The 21,976-nt window shown below is 37.8% G+C and overlaps 1 protein-coding gene across 1 annotated transcript; it reads left to right on the forward strand.

The window, feature by feature from the left end:
* Window positions 1–1,909: 1,909 nt before the first annotated feature.
* Window positions 1,910–19,425, forward strand: LOC134797989 (uncharacterized). The gene is made up of 8 exons (XM_063770323.1): window positions 1,910–2,042; window positions 5,031–5,170; window positions 5,296–5,477; window positions 5,610–5,755; window positions 6,143–6,257; window positions 17,013–17,193; window positions 18,379–18,545; window positions 19,236–19,425. The coding sequence occupies exons 1-8, from the start codon at window positions 1,979–1,981 to the stop codon at window positions 19,423–19,425; spliced, it is 1,185 nt and encodes a 394-aa protein (XP_063626393.1). The 5' UTR covers window positions 1,910–1,978.
* The last annotated feature ends 2,551 nt before the right edge of the window (window positions 19,426–21,976 follow it).

Below are 21,976 nucleotides of genomic sequence, written 5' to 3' on the forward strand. Positions count from 1 at the left end.
CGAGTTGGAGCATGTGTGAGATGGTCGAACGCTATGAAGAGGTCGGCTTGCAGCAGTCTGCACCGTGCAGTCCATACGGCTTATGACCGCACGAAATGGAGACAGATTACATGTGGTCGCGAGCCTCAGCAATGAGAAAACGAGAAAGAAGATACGTCTCAGTAAGCCTGGTGGTTGTACGACAAGAAAACCATTAAAAATAAGCCATAGCAGTCCACTATAATCTAGCAAATGTCTAGGATATGTGGAGTTCTGTTTTGTTAAAGTACGTCATTGTTAATAGGATAAGCCAAGGAAAGCTTGAGAAAACGGAGAGTTCCAGATCGGATCGAAGGTCATTGGGACCAGGTAACCTCTTAACTAGGGAAAATAAGTTATTATACCTATCCTATATACATTTAAAAACCCTATTTTACTCACAGCATATTCAAACTATACGTAGTTAACTGACCAGTAACCTGCATTGATAAAATTTTCAAGAAAAACAACAAATTTATGATTTTTCTTAAGAAAACCGAAAGTCAAGGTCACGCCGATTTCACGCCGAAAACACGCCGCCGCCGCCGATTTTTTGGCAAACGCCGCCGCCGATCATTTTTCAATCGGCGCACACGTCTAGTTCAGGACTCCACACTCGCGTTCGTGGCTTTGCGCCGCGATTCGCGCACGAGTGTGGAGGAGGCTATAGACGCCTGCTCAATCAAATGTTACAGGTCAATGGTGGTAGCGACTAGCGACTGATACCGTCTGGACTGGTTTCACCGAATTAATTATATATGAATTTAAATTAGCGAATCAATAATATTTTCACCACACCAGCTTGGAAAGGCTTACTTTGCACTTCAAAAACTGATAGCAAAGTTGCATTTTATTCACATGTGAGGCAAAGTAATCAAATGCTAATTCTGAGTTGTTTTGTTATGTTTACTGGTAGAATTTACTTTTAAATGATGATTTTGGATGATAAATATTTAATAACATTCATTTGGATTTGGTTGGGTTTGATTTTGTTTGATATTTTACATTTAATATTTGCTTCGGGTTGGTGTGGTGAAAATTTTTGTGTTTCACTCAGGGGCAAATTTTGTTTAACCCTCGTGCTTTGAAACCCTCGCAACGCTCAAGATTCCATTTTGGAATCTTTCGCTTGCTCGGGTATCAATATTAGCACGAGCGGTTAAACAACAACTTTGCCCCCTTGTAAAACAAATAACTATTTGTTTATTTAGTTAAGTTTATATTTTTTATTTGTTTGTTTGTACTGTTGAAAGCTAGGTATTCAGTAAAAGAAGAGGTAAAAAAGAGACCGCTGAAGTAGACGGCGCTCTACGAACGGCCCCATACATTATGCTGTATGGTTGTCAAAAGTAGTTGTTTAGCCCCCTCCAGACTATGCGCGTGAATCGCGGGCGAAGCCGCGAACGCGAATGTGGAGTCGATTCGCGCACGAGTGTGGAGGCGGCTTTAGACAAACCCACCACAAACATATGGCGCCGATGAGCCCCATCTAATTCAACTGTAAGGCGGTCTTTACATCGGAATTTGGATGTGGATTTGCACGCCGCTCGGTGTGCAAGCGGAACATCGCTATCGCGCATCACCGTCACACTCATACTCCGGACAGCGACGTGAGAATTCGCATCAGTGTCATAAGGGGTCATCCATTAATTACGTCATACGAATTTCTCTCTCTTCAAGGTCTAACTCTGTGCAAATATCAATAGGTAATACTAATATATCTGCGAGTAGCAAGGTTAAAAAAGTCTATTTGTAATTTTATGCACATATTAATCTCGTAAAATTTCAAGTTTGGCATGTTTTAGTGGACATAAAATAACTATTTCCAGTTATTAAGCATAATTTAGCTAGTTATACCTGGTCTACTACATAGTAAAAATGTTTTGCCTAATATTAGTGAATAGGTCGGCGCGGCCGAAGAACGTTTTTAAAATAGTGTTAATGATAGTGAAAAAACAAGATGAAGTGGCTGTTGCTGTTGTTCCTGGTGCACCAGTCTTCGGCTGTCATTCACTACTTAAATTGTGAGTTTTCTGAGGTTATACCATAAGGGCTTGTGCACAAATCACAGGCGGGCTGGGGGTCACGAAAAAATCACGACAGATCACGTTAGGGGAAGGGGCGTATAAGGAGACCTCACGTGTATTTTTCTACAGTGAACGAAACTAAGAAAAAATACCTACCACATGAGTAGATACTTTTTCTAGGTTTCGTTAAACATAAATCTTCACTCCGCACTTCAAAATAGCGAGTCTATTTTACGAAATTTTGGAGTGTATATGGCCTTGACCGGTCGGATAGAAAAATTTCAAAAAAATGCACGTGAGGTTATGTGGGGGAGGAGGGTAGCCAAAAACGTCACCAAATATAACCAAGGGGGAGGGGGGGTCAAAAAGTAGCCGAAAACACCCCGCGTGATTTGTGCACAACCCCTAACTGTATGGGAGGCTGGGTGCTGCTTATTGCATGTGTCCCAAAGCGGGAGCCTCGCATTTAGGGACCGTTCGCTAGGTAGGTAAAAGACGTAGTGTTGTGTGTCCTTGGCGCGCTGTCCTAAATCCCATACAAAAACAATACACTCTTTTTAGGGTTCCGTACCCAAAGGGTAAAACGGGACCCTATTACTAAGACTCCGCTGTCCGTCCGTCCGTCCGTCCGTCTGTCACCAGGCAGTTTTTGGGCAGTCGTGTAAAAAATAGACATAGGTAATAACGCAAACACTCGTCAGGCTATCGAATGAAATGTACATGAGGGGGTAGGGGTTCAGTATGACTGTAATTTGAAAGCCATATTTCTATCTGAAAATATTTATAAAAAAAAAAAATTGACAAATTCAAGAAGTAAGTACTTACACTGCTATTTATAAGTAATTAATTTTTGTAGACCATAGTTGTGTTGTATTAGTATATTTATAGACTTTAGTGTCCGTAGTTGTAGCACTGGACTGGGTGGATTTACAGTACTTGACCAAAAGGAGAGGTTTGGGTCGTCCAGAAATCATGTGATCATATCTTATAATACATAGAATAATAAGTATTTATTCAGAGACCATAATTTTATATCCGCAACGCAGGCTTCGTCAGGTAAACACAAATTTACAATCAGCTACAGGCATCATCACAAAAAACTACAGCGAAAAAATCCGCAACAGGCTTCGTCAACTCACTTACTCTAAAAATATACACATTAATAAAAAACAAAAAACAAAAAAAAAACCTCCAAATAAAATACACCCTCCAACTCACCGCCCGAAGGCAGTGTACCCAACAGGCTGGCCGCATTTCCCCGTTGAATAGCGATGCTAATTCTCCGGGCAAAATACTGGCCAGCCCTTTGGTCACCCGTGGCATCGACCAAACGCGACGCCAAATCCTTATATAAGCGCCGGGCGCTGGGCCCCCACGACCCTAACGTTTCGACCCCAAAAGGCTCAAATATGTAGCCACTGCCGAGCGTGCTCTACTTGCGCCGTTTGCTGTCCTCGGCCGTCGTGGCCGCATGACCAGCACCAGAGCTAGTGCCTGGTAAGTGGGACACGGCAAAAGTGTCTACACACGTTGCGTCCCAAACCAGAGGCCGCCCCATACTCCAAGGCACCAGCGTCATACCGTCGGGCCTCTTGCCGTCATCCCTCGCTAAACCAACAGGCTCCAGTATAGCAGGCACCTTTACGCTGACAAGAGCCCTTCGGATGACATCGTTCAAGCTGGCGTGACGAGGAATCCGACCAGCACTCCTGCTACAAGAGAGGCCATGATGACCCAAGCTGTTTACCATAGAGCCACATTGGCAGCGATGCGGGACATTAGTCACTGCCCCTAGGCTGCCACAGGCTAGTAACCACTGACCAGACTCCCATTCCGCAGCAGCAAGAAGACGAGCACGCTCCGCCAAGCCAGTTGACGTATCAAAAAGATTATTCCGTACTAGTTGACAGAGCGGCTCGTCCCACTGCCTCTGCGAGCAAAGGTTGGTAGGCAGGTCGGTGTTCGGACAAGACAATGACCATACATTTTTAGCCTCAGTGCAGTGCGCCGGCTCTAGATTCCCGAATGATGAAGCTAAAATACACCCCATCAATCCCTGCGCGCTATGCACCGAAGTCAAAAACGCAGGCAACGCCACACTGGAGATATTTCGGATCCCCAAGCCACCGAACCTAATAGGCCTGAGTAGCCTGGCTCCAGCACCTCGAATCAAAAGAAATGTTAAAAATCGACGCCAGGGAATCCTTTACCAACTCGTCCAGCTTCAAAAGAAGATTACGAAACTTCCAGAAGTGACTACAACGAAGAACGTACGTAAACTTAGGTACAAAAAGGCAATTTCGCATGATGGTGTAAGCCGTGTGAACGTTAATCTCCAATAGGCGTTCCGAAACTGACTTGAAATTCTGAATTTTGTTCTCAACATAATCATCAAAAGATTGGTCCAAAACAGGAGACCCAAGGAGGTTAAGCGAACTCTCATCCACAATCTTTATTCCAGATTCTTTTTTTCTTTTTTATTATAATACATTGCTTAGCGTCTGTAGTTCTGGTTCTGTGTACCCTTAGACGCTAAGCAATCAAGGCCATGGCGCCGATGCGAGCATTTAGTATTAATGTTTTAAAGTTGGTGCGATAAATGTTTTTTTATTGGGTAATACGCATATGAAATAGAGCCGATTATTTGATCTGATTAAATTTTTGAGTAATATTGATGTTTGTGGCTTTCCCGCTTTGAACAAAAATACATGTGATATCTTCTCTGACTCTGACCCACCTCCCCCATCGTGATCATTCGTGATATTTTTCTTACCACCAGCCCCCCCCCCTCTAAACGATCACATGATTTCTGGACGACCCCAAAGTCAAGCTTGCAATAACAGCTGGGTCACGCGAGTAGCCAGTAGGTATATTTTGGCCGTTCAGATTTTAGGTAATATTTGACAGGCAATCTTGTAAAGTCTAGACTTGTAATCGAAATACAGCTGACGCGGAGGGAAACAAATGAAAACGTTTAATTTTCAGTGACCGAGTACAGCAAAATGCCAGATCTGTACCAGATGGACGACTACGACACTTGTGTGATGGAGCCGGGCGGGACCTACTGTCTCGTCGACGCTGACCTCTACTCCAAGGAACACTCCAACCTCATGCTGATGATACAGGTATGGGTATATGTATAGAAGTTATTGAGGACCATACCTGTAAGTACCGGATTTTAGTTTGGTTGCTTTACGGTAGGTATATAAAACCGGGTCACTATTTGATAGTAACTTTTTTACGACAACAGGAATACTCAGAAAATACGAGAAAACATTACAATCACACAAAAGTACACCGGGCTTTGTGCGTCCGAAAATCTTGCAAGGATTTCGTGAAGAACAGAAGTCTAGAGAACGAAGCGGACCTGAGATCCATCCTTGAGGAATGTGTTGACGATTCCTTATGGAAAGGATACAAGCTAAACGCAAGGTAACTGATCATAACAAATTGTAGGACTATAATATGCACGAATTGCTTTATTATTTATTTGTTATATGACGTCTTTAGTAGTCAAGGGGATAGTAACATTACGGAACAAATCACCAACAACATAATTTTCAGGTTAACCGAAGTGTTATACTGCAAGAGGCATGGTGACCAGAGGAGTTTTAGCACTGGAGATTTCATAATGGCGGGTGTTTATTTGGTCCTGATCATACTGAACGCTGTCGGGACTACTTACGACTTCATCACTGGTGATGCGGCAGGTACCTATAATTTTATTACTAAGTGTTTTTTATGCAGTGGCGTAGCTTAGGCGTGGGCGAAGTGGGCCGTCGCGAACGGCCTCGCGGCCAAGGGGGGCCTCGCGCGAGGCTCTTTCGGGCACAGTGAAAGAAAAAGGCCTCGCAGATGTGATTTCGCCCACGGCTAGATTAGTTCACGCTACCGTAGCGTCGCTACGCCACTGTTTTTATGTATAGGTACACTTGTCAAAAAAAACAATACCTACACGTTGACAATACATACAAACTAGTACAAACATAACATTCGTTTGATATAAAATCGAACCAAATCACACAAGTTTTCCGACCCACCTCGCCTGTGACTCCCAAGTGTGTGCTAGTAGTCTTTCATAGAATTCTTGGTTTTAGGGAATCCGTACTTACTGGCGTTCTCTTTCCGGCGTAACTGGCGTAAGTTGATAGCACCCAGCGGAGTTGGACCCGAGCCCAGACTCAACCGGCTGAAGATCATCAACGGATTAAGGTACATTTTTCCGGTCAATATCGTCCACTTTATTCATGAATTCAGCTTCCCTTATATTTAACCCCCGAAACAAAAGGGATGTTATAAGTTTGACCGCTATGTAAGTAAATACACTCACCAAGTAATCTAAACTTTATGTAGAGTCTGTTCGGAATGAGAAGAGTCGTGGAATGTATTGGGCCCCATACACTGACTTAATATTAGAAATAGACACACAGAGCGGAACAAAAATGTCAACAAAATGTGGATCAGAATGACATTAGCTGCAAATTTGCATTGATGATAAAAACGCTTACGTAAATTTTGAGTCAAGATAAATGTTTTGTACGGAAAAGAACTTACTGTCGTAAGCATTAAGTGTCAAATTTGTAAACATTATTACCAACACTGTTAAAACTTTAAGTCCGATGGCACTAAACGTAACTTCACCTTTGTATTTACGTCAAACAACGTCAAACGAGAATAATGAACGAATGGAGTCCCTTTGGTACATTTTAATAGGTATTACTGTACAGAAAAACCGAAGTAATAAATGAAACAAATTTAATTTGATCGGGAGTTCAAATAAAATTAATTCATGGTAACAACCCGTGTAAGTTATCATAAAATAAATTTATAAATTTATTATATTTTCCTTGAAATAAATTCAACTTATTAAATAACTGTGTATTTTAGATCTACATAATACTCTTCGCACTTTCGTTCTTTGCAATATAGTGCACGGGGACATTCAGGTCGCTACTGGTACTGATTGGTTATGGTCTTTATCAAAAAAATCCTGTGGTTGTCACTGTGTTCAGACAGGTTTAACATTTACAGTTAGTCGATGTAAGCCCTTATTGGTCGTGTATAAACAGGGAAATGCGCCGAACACACAAGTGCCGTTTTGCCTTGTTTAAAACTGCATCACCCCTATCTCTTGCTATAATAGCAGTCCACTCTGCACGTCGCATAGGTTTTCTTGGAAATCTTGAATTTAAACATAATATTATATCTTACGAATTCCATATAAAAATAAAAAAGTATTGGCCTCACATCGACTCATTAGATTTTTGTTCCTTCACATCCCTTCTTTGGTACTAACAAAATAATTTATTCAAAATCATGAAATTACCACCAGATTACATAAATTATGTAATGCTATCCAAAGAACTAACCGAAAGAAATACATTCCATGCTTTTTCCTCGTTTTATCATTGTTGTTTTTGCATATTTTTACGACCATTTTACGACATTGTTGACAACTTCACATTTGAGCGGTCCATACAAGACTAAACGAAAAAGTAACGCGTGATCTGTTTTAACGTTACTTTTGCGGGGCCATTTTTTGCGGCTGATTGGGTATCCAGTTCTTATTCTATATCAATGCCTGTAGGGGCTGACCCCAGGGTCACCAGGGTCAGGGTATGTACCAGTACAGAGAGCTACAAAATCTCACAGACACATTATAAATATGAATGTATTCATTCGTAAAGTGGACATGTAATTATGCAGCTACCCTGGTCATGCTGAAATAAATGGATTGGCAAATTTATAAAAACCATCAACTTTTGGGGTTATTTCTACTCAGAATCATTTGGACTATCGATTTAAAAACATAAAAGTGTCCGAAAAAATTTACAGTTTTGTGACGCATTTTCACATACCTACCTACTGTAAGGATCATTATTTATTAATAGCTTATATTTTGATCATTCTTACTTTTATTTATGATTAGCTTATAAAAGAGTATCAATTGACTTATACTTGTCACTGGTTCCCGCCATTTTGAATTGTTATAAAAAGGCCGGTATAGCAGTGACAAGTGGGCAGTTCGAGTACGGACAAGTTAGAGTGAAGACGTCTTGTAATTGATTGTAAATTGGTTGTTATAATGTTTGTAACAAATGAATAAAGTTAAAATATTGGTACAAGTAATAGTTTTCATCATCAACCCGGTAATAACCCAACAACTCAGAAGTTGGATCCAACAAAAATCGATAGGATTTTTGCCACGCCGCACGAACGTAAGGTTTTCTTTTCTTTTTCGTTTGTATCAGTGAGTAAACTATGTTTATCGGAAAGTGTATTAAATTATGGTAAGTCAGTTTTTATATTTTTATTAACTCCCTTTTATTTTAATTAAATTGGTTTGATAACCTACCGTAATGTCTGTATTAAATATACTGTATAAGATAATGATGATGATTTGCCCAATTTTGGTATATGTATGTGTAGAAAGAACGTACGAACGGATGACGGGTAGTCTCGGTTATAATAAAAATACGAAATTTAAAATTTACAGTTGTCATTTAAGCGTTTTTGAATATTACATATGAGTTAGTGAAAATTAGATCAAATGTCATTATAATGCTTCTATCTTATCAAACTCGATTGTATGATGGTGTACCACATCGATTATATCAAGCTCAGGCTAAGGACTCATTATTTAGTTTTGTTGCGTAGCAAGATAGCATAGTACAACTGTAGTAGCAGACTACAGTAGGATATTGTTTTATGTACATTAAGATTTACGATCTGCTGCACCTTTTGAGATCAATTTGCGTTACTAAAATTGTATGAATACACTGGCTTTGTAACCGTGAAACCGATGAGTAAACTAAAAATAAAACATTGACAATTGAATACCTCTGAAGTAAACCCCTGATGCGTTTGTATTAGCAATACCTCTAGTACGAAGTTTTTAAACGCGATTTGCGTCAGTGTATAACTTAGTATTGTTACGAATGCGTCTAAGAGATTTTTTATTAAAATGTTGGGCATTATAATGTATGAGCTTTCGGAAATCCACTTTAAAATTATTCTGATCACTATGTAAGTTTATTCATAATATTGCGAATCAATGCGCACAAGAAAAGAAAATGACGTGTCGATCTAAGTTCAAATTGGAAACCATAATGCAGGGTTTACGTTATGTAACTTGTGTACTTAATGCTATTAGCTATTAATATGTTTTTTTAACCTAGTGGTTTTATACTGATACCGGTTTTCATTCAGCGACGCTGTCCAACGCAGCATTACTTAAAAAGCCTAGCCTCGATGAAGCTAATTGACTAGAACACGTGTTTATAATTATCTCCCTTCTTGTATGGAAATACAACACCTCTATGACATGTTGGATGTTAAACGTAATAATAGTATGAATCAGAGTTGGGCACTTATGATTGCAATCTGTGTGTTAAACTAAAATAAAGCTTAGTTACATGATTTAATAAGGAATAAAGTAGCGGTCGTAAAACGAACCTTATTTTAATTGTATCAACTAAAACGTTAGTTTGAGTAACCGTGATAACCATCTGCTCGAATAATTAAAATACTTTCAAACCATGATCGATGATAAAATCATAAGTGTGTCATATCGAATTCAAGCTAATTGGTAAACTCATGATAAATTTTACAAAATAAGTTGCCGTTATTAAAACTAACGTTACCATTCTCATTTTTTTAAAATTTAACTAATTTTGCCCAACTCTGGTATGGACATACATCTATATTAAATCTCCAGGTTATGGAGCGTATGTCGTTTGTTGAATACACGAGTAGTAACTCGTTAACGAATGTACTTATGTAATATGCTTATATTGTTTTTCTATTGCCCACTCCTCAAGATACGTAACTCGTAACTTTGTGCGTAGAGCATTAAAGTATTATTTGTGTCCATTTACACATACTAGATATCGTGAACTTGAATCTCAATGGATTAAATATAATAACAGGTCACATTTTGTTTAGACTGTATAACTTTATGTCATCATGTCTAAATTTTATGACTAACTAATGTAATCAGCTTTATCATAACAACCTTGTAAGGGCCAGTAATTTTGGCACGAGTACTTAATCAATGTATATAAATCTATGTGTGTTACCATGATGATCATGGAGAAATACGAGGTCGATGGGAAATCGATATGCTTAACTATTTGATATATTTGATTGCGAGATACGCATACTTTAAAAATTTAGAAACTCCCCCCCTTATTTATACCCCTTTATTTATACCCAACTAGCAAATCTATGTGCTATAAAAGTTGAGAGCACGTTTTTATTTTCGCTTTTTGGTGCTATAAACGGTGTAAAAACAGTCGAGTAAAAGTCCTGTAAGCGTTTACTCAACGCGAAAAGGCGCACTTATACAGACTAAAAGTGTTATAAAAATCGAGTAAGCGCTGTATAAGAAGCAAATCGATGCTGTAAGAGTTGAGTAAAAGTGGATAAAAGCACTTCTAGTGTTTTAATAGCAACGATAGTGCTTTTACTCGACTATTTGTTATATAAACATTAGCAATTTACTATTACTCAGTAAAAGTGTTCTATAAAAGCAGCCGCACTGCTTTTTCTCAGCAAAAATGTTTCGTAAAGGTAGCCGGATTGCTTTTACTCGGCATTTTAAATGTGTAAGAGTGCAGTAAATGCTTTTATTCAACTAATATGTGCTAAAAACGATCTCAGGTAAGCGATTATATTTCAATTATTTGATTAAGTTTGAGGCCTAATCGTCTTCACGTGTCTAATAAAACAAAAAGGTACTTAAGTATTTTTTACTGCTGTCATCCATGACATTTATTTTTACCGTGATTGTGTACATAAGTTTTTACTGTCTGTAAGTACACGTAATACAGTAAAACCCAGCGCGAAAAATACTTTATTGATAAAACCAAAGGCACTGGTTCATATATATTCATGGGCCGCCTATTTTCTTAAATTTCAATACAAAAATATTAATAAAAATAAGTAAAAATTTGCTTACACGATCTAGTTTCTGTTATATCTCATTAATTCGACTATAAGTCGAGTAACTGCGTTTACTGCTACACTTATAGCACATGATGTCGCCATGTTTATGGATTTATAGTCCGATGGCCGACTGCATGAAACCCTACCTGATAAAAAAATTGAAAAATCCTACTCTGTAGGGGTAGCTGACTTTTAGCAGCTTCAACTGCTCTTAGTCGGCCGTGGCTTAACTTGGCAAATTTTGCGCAAATGGCAAAAAAGTGGTACAAATATTCATCAAAAAAACAAAAGTGGTCAGCTACATCCTGTGTTGGCAGGTTCCTGTGTCCGACCGAATTTGTGGTACCAAGTGAGCTACAATTTACCTCATCGAAAAATAGAATGTCACTTGTATGGTAGGATAGCTGCCATTGACTTTTTTTTTAATGCGGACGGACTGAAAACGCTGTCAGGCTAAGGTGAGGCCGACTAAGACATATGTCAACAAATTTAATCAGTTGTTTTGATTCTATTTTTCGATGAGGTAAATTGTAGCTGTCACGTGGTACCACAAATTCGGTCGGACACAAGAACCTGCCAACACAGGATGTAGCTGACCAGTTTTGTTTTGCTGTCCTCAAAGGCAGCTATCCTACCATGCAAGTTTCATTCTATTATACGATGGGGTTTTTTTTTATGAATTTTTGTGCCACTATTTTGCCATTAGCGCAAAATTTTCCAAATTAAGCCGCGGCCGACCAAGAACAGTTGATGCTACTAAAAGTCAGCTACCCCTACAGAGTAGGATTATTCTATTTTTTTGTCAGGTAGGGTTTCATGCAGTTGGCCACCGGACTATATTGAAACGTCAACATGGCTGACTTGTGCTGTTAATGTAGTTCAAAACTCTTTAAAAGTACTCTAAGCTGAAAACATTTTGAATAAAACCTGTAAATACACTTCAGCTCCTATAACAGCGGTTTGAACCCCATTACCCGAATTATGATATAAGCGCGCTGTTACAGCAGCATTGTTGCCAAATGGTTATTAAGGTTATTTGATTGCTTTTAATAGGCTTTTATAGCAACAGAGAAGAGAGTTAAGTAACAGTTGTATTAAAGCGCCTTATTCAGACAATTAGCTAATCTATAGCTGTTATATGATTTTAATAGAACAATTATGCTGAATAAAAGTGATTTAGTAGCGCTAACTCAGCATTTATTAAAAGGTGGAATAAAAGTGCTAAAAGATAGTGCTATAAACGTTTATACGACATGATTATAGCACTAATTAGCGAAAATTGCTAAATAGTCGAGTTAACCGCTATTATACGATATATTGGTGCTTCAACAACCGTAACAGCCCGTTCACACAGAGTCTCCGTATTTACGGTACCCGTTTTAACGGATACGACAAAAAATTATGCTTTGTTCACACATAGGCACCGTATAACGTTCAACGTATCCGGCATTAACTGAGAGCCCGTTCACACATATGTAGTCTCCGTCCGGGCTCGCTTAACACAGTTTTTGTATAGGATTTTGCTTTGTTCGTCATTTCCGCAGCTCGGCCTTCGGCCTTGCCCAAAATTACTGGGGGTGGGGCACGCTTGGACATTCGGGATGAAGCTCCGGGCCTAACGGCCCTCCGCGGGGTCGGCCTTCGGCCTCCCAGGCTGATGCTCGCCCTTCGGGCTCGCTTAATCTACTTGGAAATTTGAGTTTGGCCCGTGTCCGCCGCCATTTTGGATTTGTTTTTTTTTAATGCAGTTTGTTTTGTATGATAGCACCGTTTAAAAGTTGCCATACAAAATAAAAGTGGCCAGTTTTCCCACAATTGTAGAATTTTTCTAAAAAAAATTTTCCCCTAGGGATCTAGGGGGCTCCGAGATTCCGTGACCACAATTTCAGCGCGCTATCTTGAAAAAATTTAAAAAAAAGAGTCGGTCATTTTGAAAATAAATGCGAGGCCGAAGGCCGAGCTGCGGGAATGGAGTGCTCGCATGCGGATCTTTTCTTTCTAGCAAAAGTACAACTTCATTTCCTTTTCCCTCTGGAAAACCAACTACTACACAAAAACTACAGCACCAACAACAGCACAAACAACAACACCAACAACAACAATATATTTAACAAAAGAGCTCCCCCCGCCCCGCACCCCACACACAGTTTATATCCAGTAAAAACGTACGGATACATGACGGATACGTATTCCGTTCATCCAGTATTTCGATGACAAAACGGAATGTCATAATTTAACGGACCGACATTTTTTACTGTATACTGAATACTGTGTCATATGTGAAGTCGCTCATACAACTCCATACGCCATCAATGAAAAAAAACGTATACGATAAAACGGAACCGTAAAACGGAGACCCTGTGTGAACGAGCTGTAACTCGGCTGTTATACGATTACAGGCTGAGTAAATCAATTCTTATACGACTATTTTGCTAGTTGGGTAGGATGTGAATCATAATTTCAGTGTTTTATCTGACAGTAACGTTTGCTACATTTTATTATTTTTGTTTGTTTCTGTAATAGTAGTAAATCATACTTACCTAAATGAAAAACAAAGGACCTTAATTGGAATAATAGTTCTATTCTGTGGATATCTTTGAAAGTTGCGGGTAGTACTGTAAAGTTGGAAACTACGCTTATGCGTAATATATAGAGTCATATGTAGAGTCATATGTAGAGTCATATGTAGAGTCATATGTAGAGTCATATGTAGAGTCATATGTAGAGTCATATGTAGAGTCATATGTAGAGTCATATGTAGAGTCATATGTAGAGTCATATGTAGAGTCATATGTAGAGTCATATGTAGAGTCATATGTAGAGTCATATGTAGAGTCATATGTAGAGTCATATGTAGAGTCATATGTAGAGTCATATGTAGAGTCATATGTAGAGTCATATGTAGAGTCATATGTAGAGTCATATGTAGAGTCATATGTAGAGTCATATGTAGAGTCATATGTAGAGTCATATGTAGAGTCATATGTAGAGTCATATGTAGAGTCATATGTAGAGTCATATGTAGAGTCATATGTAGAGTCATATGTAGAGTCATATGTAGAGTCATATGTAGAGTCATATGTAGAGTCATATGTAGAGTCATATGTAGAGTCATATGTAGAGTCATATGTAGAGTCATATGTAGAGTCATATGTAGTCAGAGCTATACATAGCTATACGTTGAGTGGTTTTCATGTAAAGAGTCGATGACGTATGTCCAGACGCTAGTATCAGTAGATAGGAAGCGTTATCTTAATCTTGTGGAATCGATGTGTTTGTGTAGGTATACACAATATACAACGCACGTGGATGGACGTGTGAGACTTTAATGCACGTGGATGAACGTGCCAGACTTTAACGCACGTGGATGAACGTGTGAGACTTTGACGCGCGTGGATGAATGCGCTAGACTTTTTATTCCAACTTTCATAAATATATTTACAACAATTTAAAATAATTAGTCAACCATATATCAGTATAATTTAATCATAAAAACATAATAAACAATAATAATAAGCAAAGAAAAATTTATAAAATTTCTACACGTCTATTACTAATATGTTGAGTTCTCATCTGAGTGCAGTTTAGATTAAAACGGTATGAAATATCATATTATGTGTATTAGACACGAGTTGCTAAAATCCTAAGATTTTAATAATACTTTTATATTCACAAATTAAAAAGAGACGAAGGAGTTAGATACCGACATACTCGTTCGTAAATATAAAATTACATGTAATTGAAATCGATACACGCGTAGATTAATGATACCTGTTTTCTTAATGTTCTACTTGAACTTGGCTGGGCGCGTGAGCCATAGAGATTAGACATTCATAATGTAAAATATATATAAAACCAATGGTTATTACTAAGGAATATACGGTAAATTCTCTGCAAAAGAAATAAAATGTTGTTATGTTTAATTCATAAGTAAAGCTTTTAAATTTACACGGGAAGTCATTTCTTCCATTATTTCAATCACCATAGTACAACATCATTATGAAGTTTTATATATCAAATAATAATTGATAAGGTGCTTCGCTTTTAATATACTGTCAAACTGTTCAATATTACTTGACTATTAAACATGATTATTATGGATATGTGAATTTACATATTTTTATATTCTAATACCGTGTTCGATAATCGATAATTCATAAGAAAGTCCCATTTATTTGAATGTCAATTTCCATACAAGTTATAAAGTTACAAAAAATTAAATATATCGTTTTTATTTAATGAGGCTTCAGAAAACGGTCCTTAATTTGTCTTACTTTAATTATTTACGAATATCTCGATCTAGTAAAATAGTATTATAAATAATATGCAAGATAAACTGTATTCTATATACCCACACTTTATCGTGTCCAGGGTTTTATACGTGAATTATAACAGTAATAATATTTTCCTTGTGACTAACGAATTAATTTATTAATAAGTCTTATTTTCGTATAGCCAGAATAATTTTAATAATAAACATACTCCAATACATAATTACATGCATTCATTGTCGAATCTGATTTAATTAGTATTATCATTAATAAGTCTTTAGATATGTCCGAATAAGGAATTAGGATAACAAATGCACCGTAATACCTATTAGACTTTAGTTTCCTTAAAAACAAAACACTACTATAGCTGGAAATTAAATATTTGGTATTCAAACTCAACTACAATAATAAACTTGTTGGCTCAGATAAAACCTGTTGAAAAAAAAACATAGTATTTCTTAGTCACTTTGTAACATGAATATTCTTCGATCTAGATTCGCTAAGAGTATTGTTATAATGACCAAATACTTTTAAAAATAAATCGCAATGTAGATGTTCATCATTCATGTGGAATAATTAATTAACTAGTTTATGTCTGATGTTTAAATCCATTTTATGTGATGAGGAATTTGTTCTTGTAATGAAGTTATGAACTTCTGTAATAAAATTATTCATTCGTTCATTCAAATTTACAAAACCTAACGGTTACTTAGTTTATGTTCTTATACCTACTTGATGGATCTTTAATGGCTATATTTATGACCTAAGGCGTGTAAGCAGTTCAAATGAGGATTAGTCGGTCGCATTCATATTAAAATATAAAACTTTGACTGTTGATAATAGCAGGTTAAACGACAATAGAACTACCTCTACAATAAGATTAATTTCTTATCAATTAAACTATTCAAACGAATTCAGTCATAATATCTTAATAAAAAAAAATCGTTGGCAACAGGTAACGTTCGAAGTAATATCGAAAGTTTGTGTTAATTTAAATCAACATATTATGTCATCAGATAATCAGTAGCCCAAAAAAAAAAACATAATCTGTCACTTATATTATTATTATCAAGATGTTTTTATATCTCGGCATAATTATGATTGCATTCATGTCAACTACGGGCTGGGCCCGAAGATATAAAATCAGAACCATGCATTCTTTATAGAAATGTGACACTTATGTCCTATTTTCATTATTAAACCTTATTGCGCAATACATGATATAGTGAATTGTGGACTATTTTATTTACAAATATTATAATAATTTATACAAATTAGGTACAATTTGGTAGCCATGTCGTTAATGTACTAAAATAATTGAAACGTGAAACAATAAATTCATAACATGCTTAAATCGATATAACGATTAAATAAATCAATGAAACAAAAAACGAGTATTCAATAATAATTTAAAAAAAAGGAAGTTTTAATTTCATATATCTAAAGAAAGTCTTGAAAGTTTCAGAACGACCCAGGAGCGTCCAGGTGAAAGGGCCAGGGTTTGGTATTCCATTACCACCCAGGAGTGCCCAGGTGAGAGGGTCGGGGTGTGGAATCACTTCCGACCCAGGAGTGCCTAGGTGAGATGGCCAGGGTAATGATATTCCTGTTCCTTGGCAGAACTAAGGTGCTTCTACGCAGAAGTACGTAACGATCGTTGACTACACCGCAGAGTCTTCGAATGCTGGCATCATGGCACGCGAAGCTGCGGCTAGTAGCGGCACGAGATCCGGTGCCCCGTGTTGCGCAGCATTAGCGTGGTTGGCGGCATCTTCATCCAGGATAGCTTCAGATTTTTCGACGGCACTATCGCAGTGGGCAGAACTTGCGTGGTCGGTGGCACCATTGCAGTTAATGAGAACGTGGCGTCGGTTAGGCAGACGGCGCAACCCGCGGTGACGCAACTATCTTCTGTTGGGGAAGTGATCCATGTATAGCGGTTTGAATATTTACGTGCGAAAGTGAATGGTGTTGTGTACGTATATTATATTATATTTCTTGATCATAATTATTGAAATTTAACAAGTGTTGAAGAAAATTTAATAATGCTAGATTGCGTAATCTTACAGATAATGAAACATAGTGTACCGTCTATTACGCTTATCGTATGAATTTTCTATTGTTTAATATATTTCTGTCTAATTAAATTTATTCGTTTCTATGTTGACATATAGTTTCTTTAACCTTGATAACAGACTTGTAAAAATTCTTCGAAAACCATAATTTGAACGATTAATAATATTATGTTTTGGTATCGGTCACCTGTTTCCTAATTATCATTAATTATCATTTTATTAATGCCTAATAATTAACAATATTACACATTATAATTATAATCTTATTAATAGTATATGTATATCGTGAAATCATGAGTGCACATGAGTATTACGTGTTTGTAATTTTATTTTCAGTTGTTACTTATTATTATTGAATATGCATATTATGTGCATAAATATCATTCACATAGTAATATTGGATCAGTGAATCTTGGTTTGTTTTAATGTATACATTTTGATTCATTATTTTCATAAATTGGTCTTTATTTTTATCATTTTAACTATTTTATATTAAGGTTTGGCGAAGGGTCTCGCCTCGAACAGGATGGCCGAGCTGTAAGGATCATTATTTATTAATAGCTTATATTTTGATCATTCTTACTTTTATTTATGATTAGCTTATAAAAGAGTATCAATTGACTTATACTTGTCACTGGTTCCCGCCATTTTGAATTGTTATAAAAAGGCCGGTATAGCAGTGACAAGTGGGCAGTTCGAGTACGGACAAGTTAGAGTGAAGACGTCTTGTAATTGATTGTAAATTGGTTGTTATAATGTTTGTAACAAATGAATAAAGTTAAAATATTGGTACAAGTAATAGTTTTCATCATCAACCCGGTAATAACCCAACACTACTTACTTCTCGTAAGGACCGTCACAAAACTAAGACTCAAAATTTGTATAGAAAGTGGGAACACTTTTGTTATTGTCATATCATCAATTAGTGCTCATGAGTTTTAATCGAATTACCTAACCCAAGTGTTGTTAGTGTTTCGAAATAAAGTAAATGGTACACTTTTTCATAAAACCCCCAGCGTACTTCTACTTTGTGGATTCCAGATGTTCAATGATCCCACCAAGTACATCCTTCTCAACGGCACACTGGTGACGTACACGTTCTTCGTGATGTCCGGCTTCCTGCTGGCGTTCAACTTCGAGCTGCACGCGGAGAAACACCGCGTTAGCCTGTGGGAGTGGCCCAAGGGAATGGTCTTACGGTGGCTGAGGTAGGTAGTCACTTGTGAAATGACTGACACACATGTAGAAAAACACATGGCACAATAAAACAGGTACTCTCCGACGATAACTCGTGACTAAAGTGTACCAAGACATCGCCATGAGTTGTGTGTGGGTGCAGAATATGGGAATACTATCTACTAATACAGTACATTAGTTAGTACATACGTAAGTAGATAGTATTCCCAGATTCTGCCCTACTCTGGCCCCATTCCACGCCTACTGCTCCACCCAAAGTAACTTAGGTACCTACCTTGTTAAATATGCCACGAACAAACATTATTTGGGCTTCTACTGGCGTTCTGCATCGAGTTACACGAAAGCATCGAGCGAGTCTAGTAGTGTGACTGGCTCCAAGGAAATGATCATGCCATAGTTGAGGTAGATTTCGGATAAGTCACAAGTAAGAAGCTGACAGACAAATACCAGCTTTCTGCTGAGTGCTTGTGTTGCTATGCAGAGACAGGTTATAAGAGTAAGCCAAGGTTTGTCTTGTGGTGATTGAGGTATTTTTATTTATCTATATAACCATCACAGACCCCATTTACTGTACGCAGCTCTTTAATTTCTTTCAAAAATCGGATTTTTGCCGATATTTAGCATATTACATATACTATGGTCTAATTCTGACAATATGCAGTGGTGATATTCCGAGCTTATTCCCAAGTACTTCCTTTCAGACTAACTCCGACCTACGCGCTGGTTATGTTCAGCGTGATGACCCTGATGCGGCACCTGGGCGACGGGCCACAGTGGGAGCTGGTGGTGACCAGTGAGTCAGATGCCTGCCACAAACATTGGTGGACTCACCTGCTCTACATCCACAATTATTTGCGGGAGGAAATACCGTGCTTTCCACAGTCTTGGTAAGTTTTTATCACGTTTAAATCATGTGCTAAATTGGCCGTGTGGTCGATTTATCTGTATAAACACAGACCTCTACGTGGAAAACGTGAGGTTTAGAGAGCTTTGGTACATAAAGTACCTACTTTATGTCAGTTAATCATATGGAAACAATGAAGTCGAATATTTTACGTAGTCTTGGGTGAGCTAAATAACTTAACCCCTGGAGCGCCCCAGAATTACCGTAGTATGGAACTCCTATACTAGTTACCAGCACACGTGTCTGTTTAGGGCGCTCCATGGGTTAAAGCCAGTGTAATCTTTGGGCTTATAGCAACATCAAGGGCATTATTTTTTCCTCTTTCTAGATTCTAGATTAATCTTTTGTCAAGCGGCATTAAAGTGACGAACTCGTGCTTGCGGTAGAAGGATCAATCTATTGTCTGATCGTCTCTTATCAAAATTTCGCTACTTACCTATAATATCACAGTGTGCATAATCTTTGATTCTTGCATTTTGTTTATCTAAATATTCTAAGGTACAACTTATTACCCCAGACTTTGGTGAAATTAAGGGTAAAGAAACCATAACTGAAACAGGTACCTCTCAGCGGACACACAACTGTTTGGGCTCGGTCTACTAGTCTGCATCTTGTGCCGGAAGCCGCGCACCCAGCTGCTGGCGCTGGGCGTTCTCCTGGTCATCTCGCTGGTCATCCCCGCCGCGCACACCTACTTCCAGGACCTGGGCGCTGTTGTACACAACTCTCCTGAGTGAGTGACTCAACTGACTCATACCTGTGTCATAGCTATCCGCTGTAGCTTCATGTTGTTATTTTTTACCATCAACCCTGGGCCCAGTTTTATAAAGTTACAAGTTTATAGGCGTTTACTGGCAACACTTGCTCCGTTTTTTACAATTTGCGTTTTATAAAAGTACTGTGTTACAATTTTACAGGTTACAGGTACAAGTGCCTGTAGCTCAACCATAGACGAAAATATGGGAGTTTAATAGTTTTAAACTCATAATCGAACAAGCGTTTTATAAAGATATTGTAAATTACAAGTGTAGATTGGTACACTTGTAACAAAAACTGACATACGTCTTGAGTCCTGTAATTCTTAATTTTTAATTAAAATTATTCGTTTTCTGAGCGATTTTAAACTTTACTCTTTATTGTTAGGCACTCACGCCAACGATTTTGCCAGGGCATGCATACTTTTCCATGCACTGACCTTATCAGTTTTTGTTAATGTATCTGAATTTTATATAGTAAATAGGAAATAAAGTGACAATATGTTTGATATTGATTTTATTGATGATATCGTTTTATTTTATCTACTAGGAAACGGAAAGGGATTGGTGCCGATATTTGTCGTTGATTTATTAGCATTCGTTTAGTCTAGCGTTCGTATTTAAGTATAGTGCATTCACATTATGGTAAAGTGTACTATTCATAATTTTCGATACACAGCGTACTTATCTTTGAGCCGCTACCGAACCGATACATTTTATAATGTAATGTGAAACAGTATTTATTTACTTATTAGGTAAATATTTCATGAAATGTAACTTAATCTGAATCTGAAAACGGCCCGAAAAGTATATCCTTGGCATCGAACACCGCTCTCAACCACTCGATTTTTCCTTCATTTCTGGGCATTTTTCCAATAATTAATATTTTACAGCATTTAGTAGAGCACAGAGTATCTATGACAGACTTTTTTTTAAAATAGTGATGTCCTTCACACCTGTAGATTTCACATGTAATCGAGATTGACCGTGGTTCTTTACAACTGTAATTATCTATGTGTATTTATAAAACACCTGTAGCCGTTCACAGTGCATTACAGGTGCCTGTCGCCTGTACTCTTGTAACCTGTAACTTGTAACTTTATAAAACTGGGCCCTGGGGACAAAGGACTAAATTTGTTAGGTTGGAGGCTCTGATCTGATAGCAGTTTTCCAATAAACTAGGTATTTGACTGTCCCAAAATTTTAAGAGGATCCCAGGTTCCCTTCGTGAGCCATGTAAAAAAAAGTTAGGACAAAACTAAGAAGACAATGATGATACTTTACTATTTACATGTAATTATTTTCAGATCACTCCGCACCTATTTCCGGTACAACAGGGAGTTCCAGATAATCTTCGTGCGCGGCCACACCAACCTGTCGACGTACGTGGTGGGCATCGCCGGCGGCCTGCTCACTTACCACTGGCTCAATAATGTCAAGGCTGTCTCTGAACGACTACAGGTTACTATTGCTTATTTTGCTAAGCTAACTGAGCGAGATTGGAAATAATATTTCGTCAACATAATATCTGGTTACCTATAAAAACAATACTTCCGTGAGATACAGACAAATATATTAATCTTCTATTCAAAATAGGTGACTGACCCGTTTTTAATATATTTAATAACCGGTTTACTTGACAACTTCCAGAAATACAAATGGCTAATATGGCTGGCGGTCCCTGTGGATGTGGGCATCATCCTGTCCGGTGGCTTGTTCTACATGGACGGCTTCGAGCCGTCCACATTCGTACGAGTGTTCTACGCCTCCGTCCACAAGCCAA

The sequence above is a fragment of the Cydia splendana genome, chromosome 16 (genome assembly GCF_910591565.1).
Source record: "Cydia splendana chromosome 16, ilCydSple1.2, whole genome shotgun sequence".
Lineage (NCBI taxonomy): Eukaryota > Metazoa > Arthropoda > Insecta > Lepidoptera > Tortricidae > Cydia > Cydia splendana.

Bases quoted from the DNA above. Each gene is read 5' to 3' on its own strand.
- LOC134797989 (XM_063770323.1), top strand. From the start codon at position 1,979: ATGAAGTGGCTGTTGCTGTTGTTCCTGGTGCACCAGTCTTCGGCTGTC. The intron at 5,478-5,609 runs GTAACTGATCAT...CATAATTTTCAG, and splicing joins GGATACAAGCTAAACGCAAG to GTTAACCGAAGTGTTATACT. The intron at 6,258-17,012 runs GTACATTTTTCC...CGTGTTGCGCAG, and splicing joins AAGATCATCAACGGATTAAG to CATTAGCGTGGTTGGCGGCA.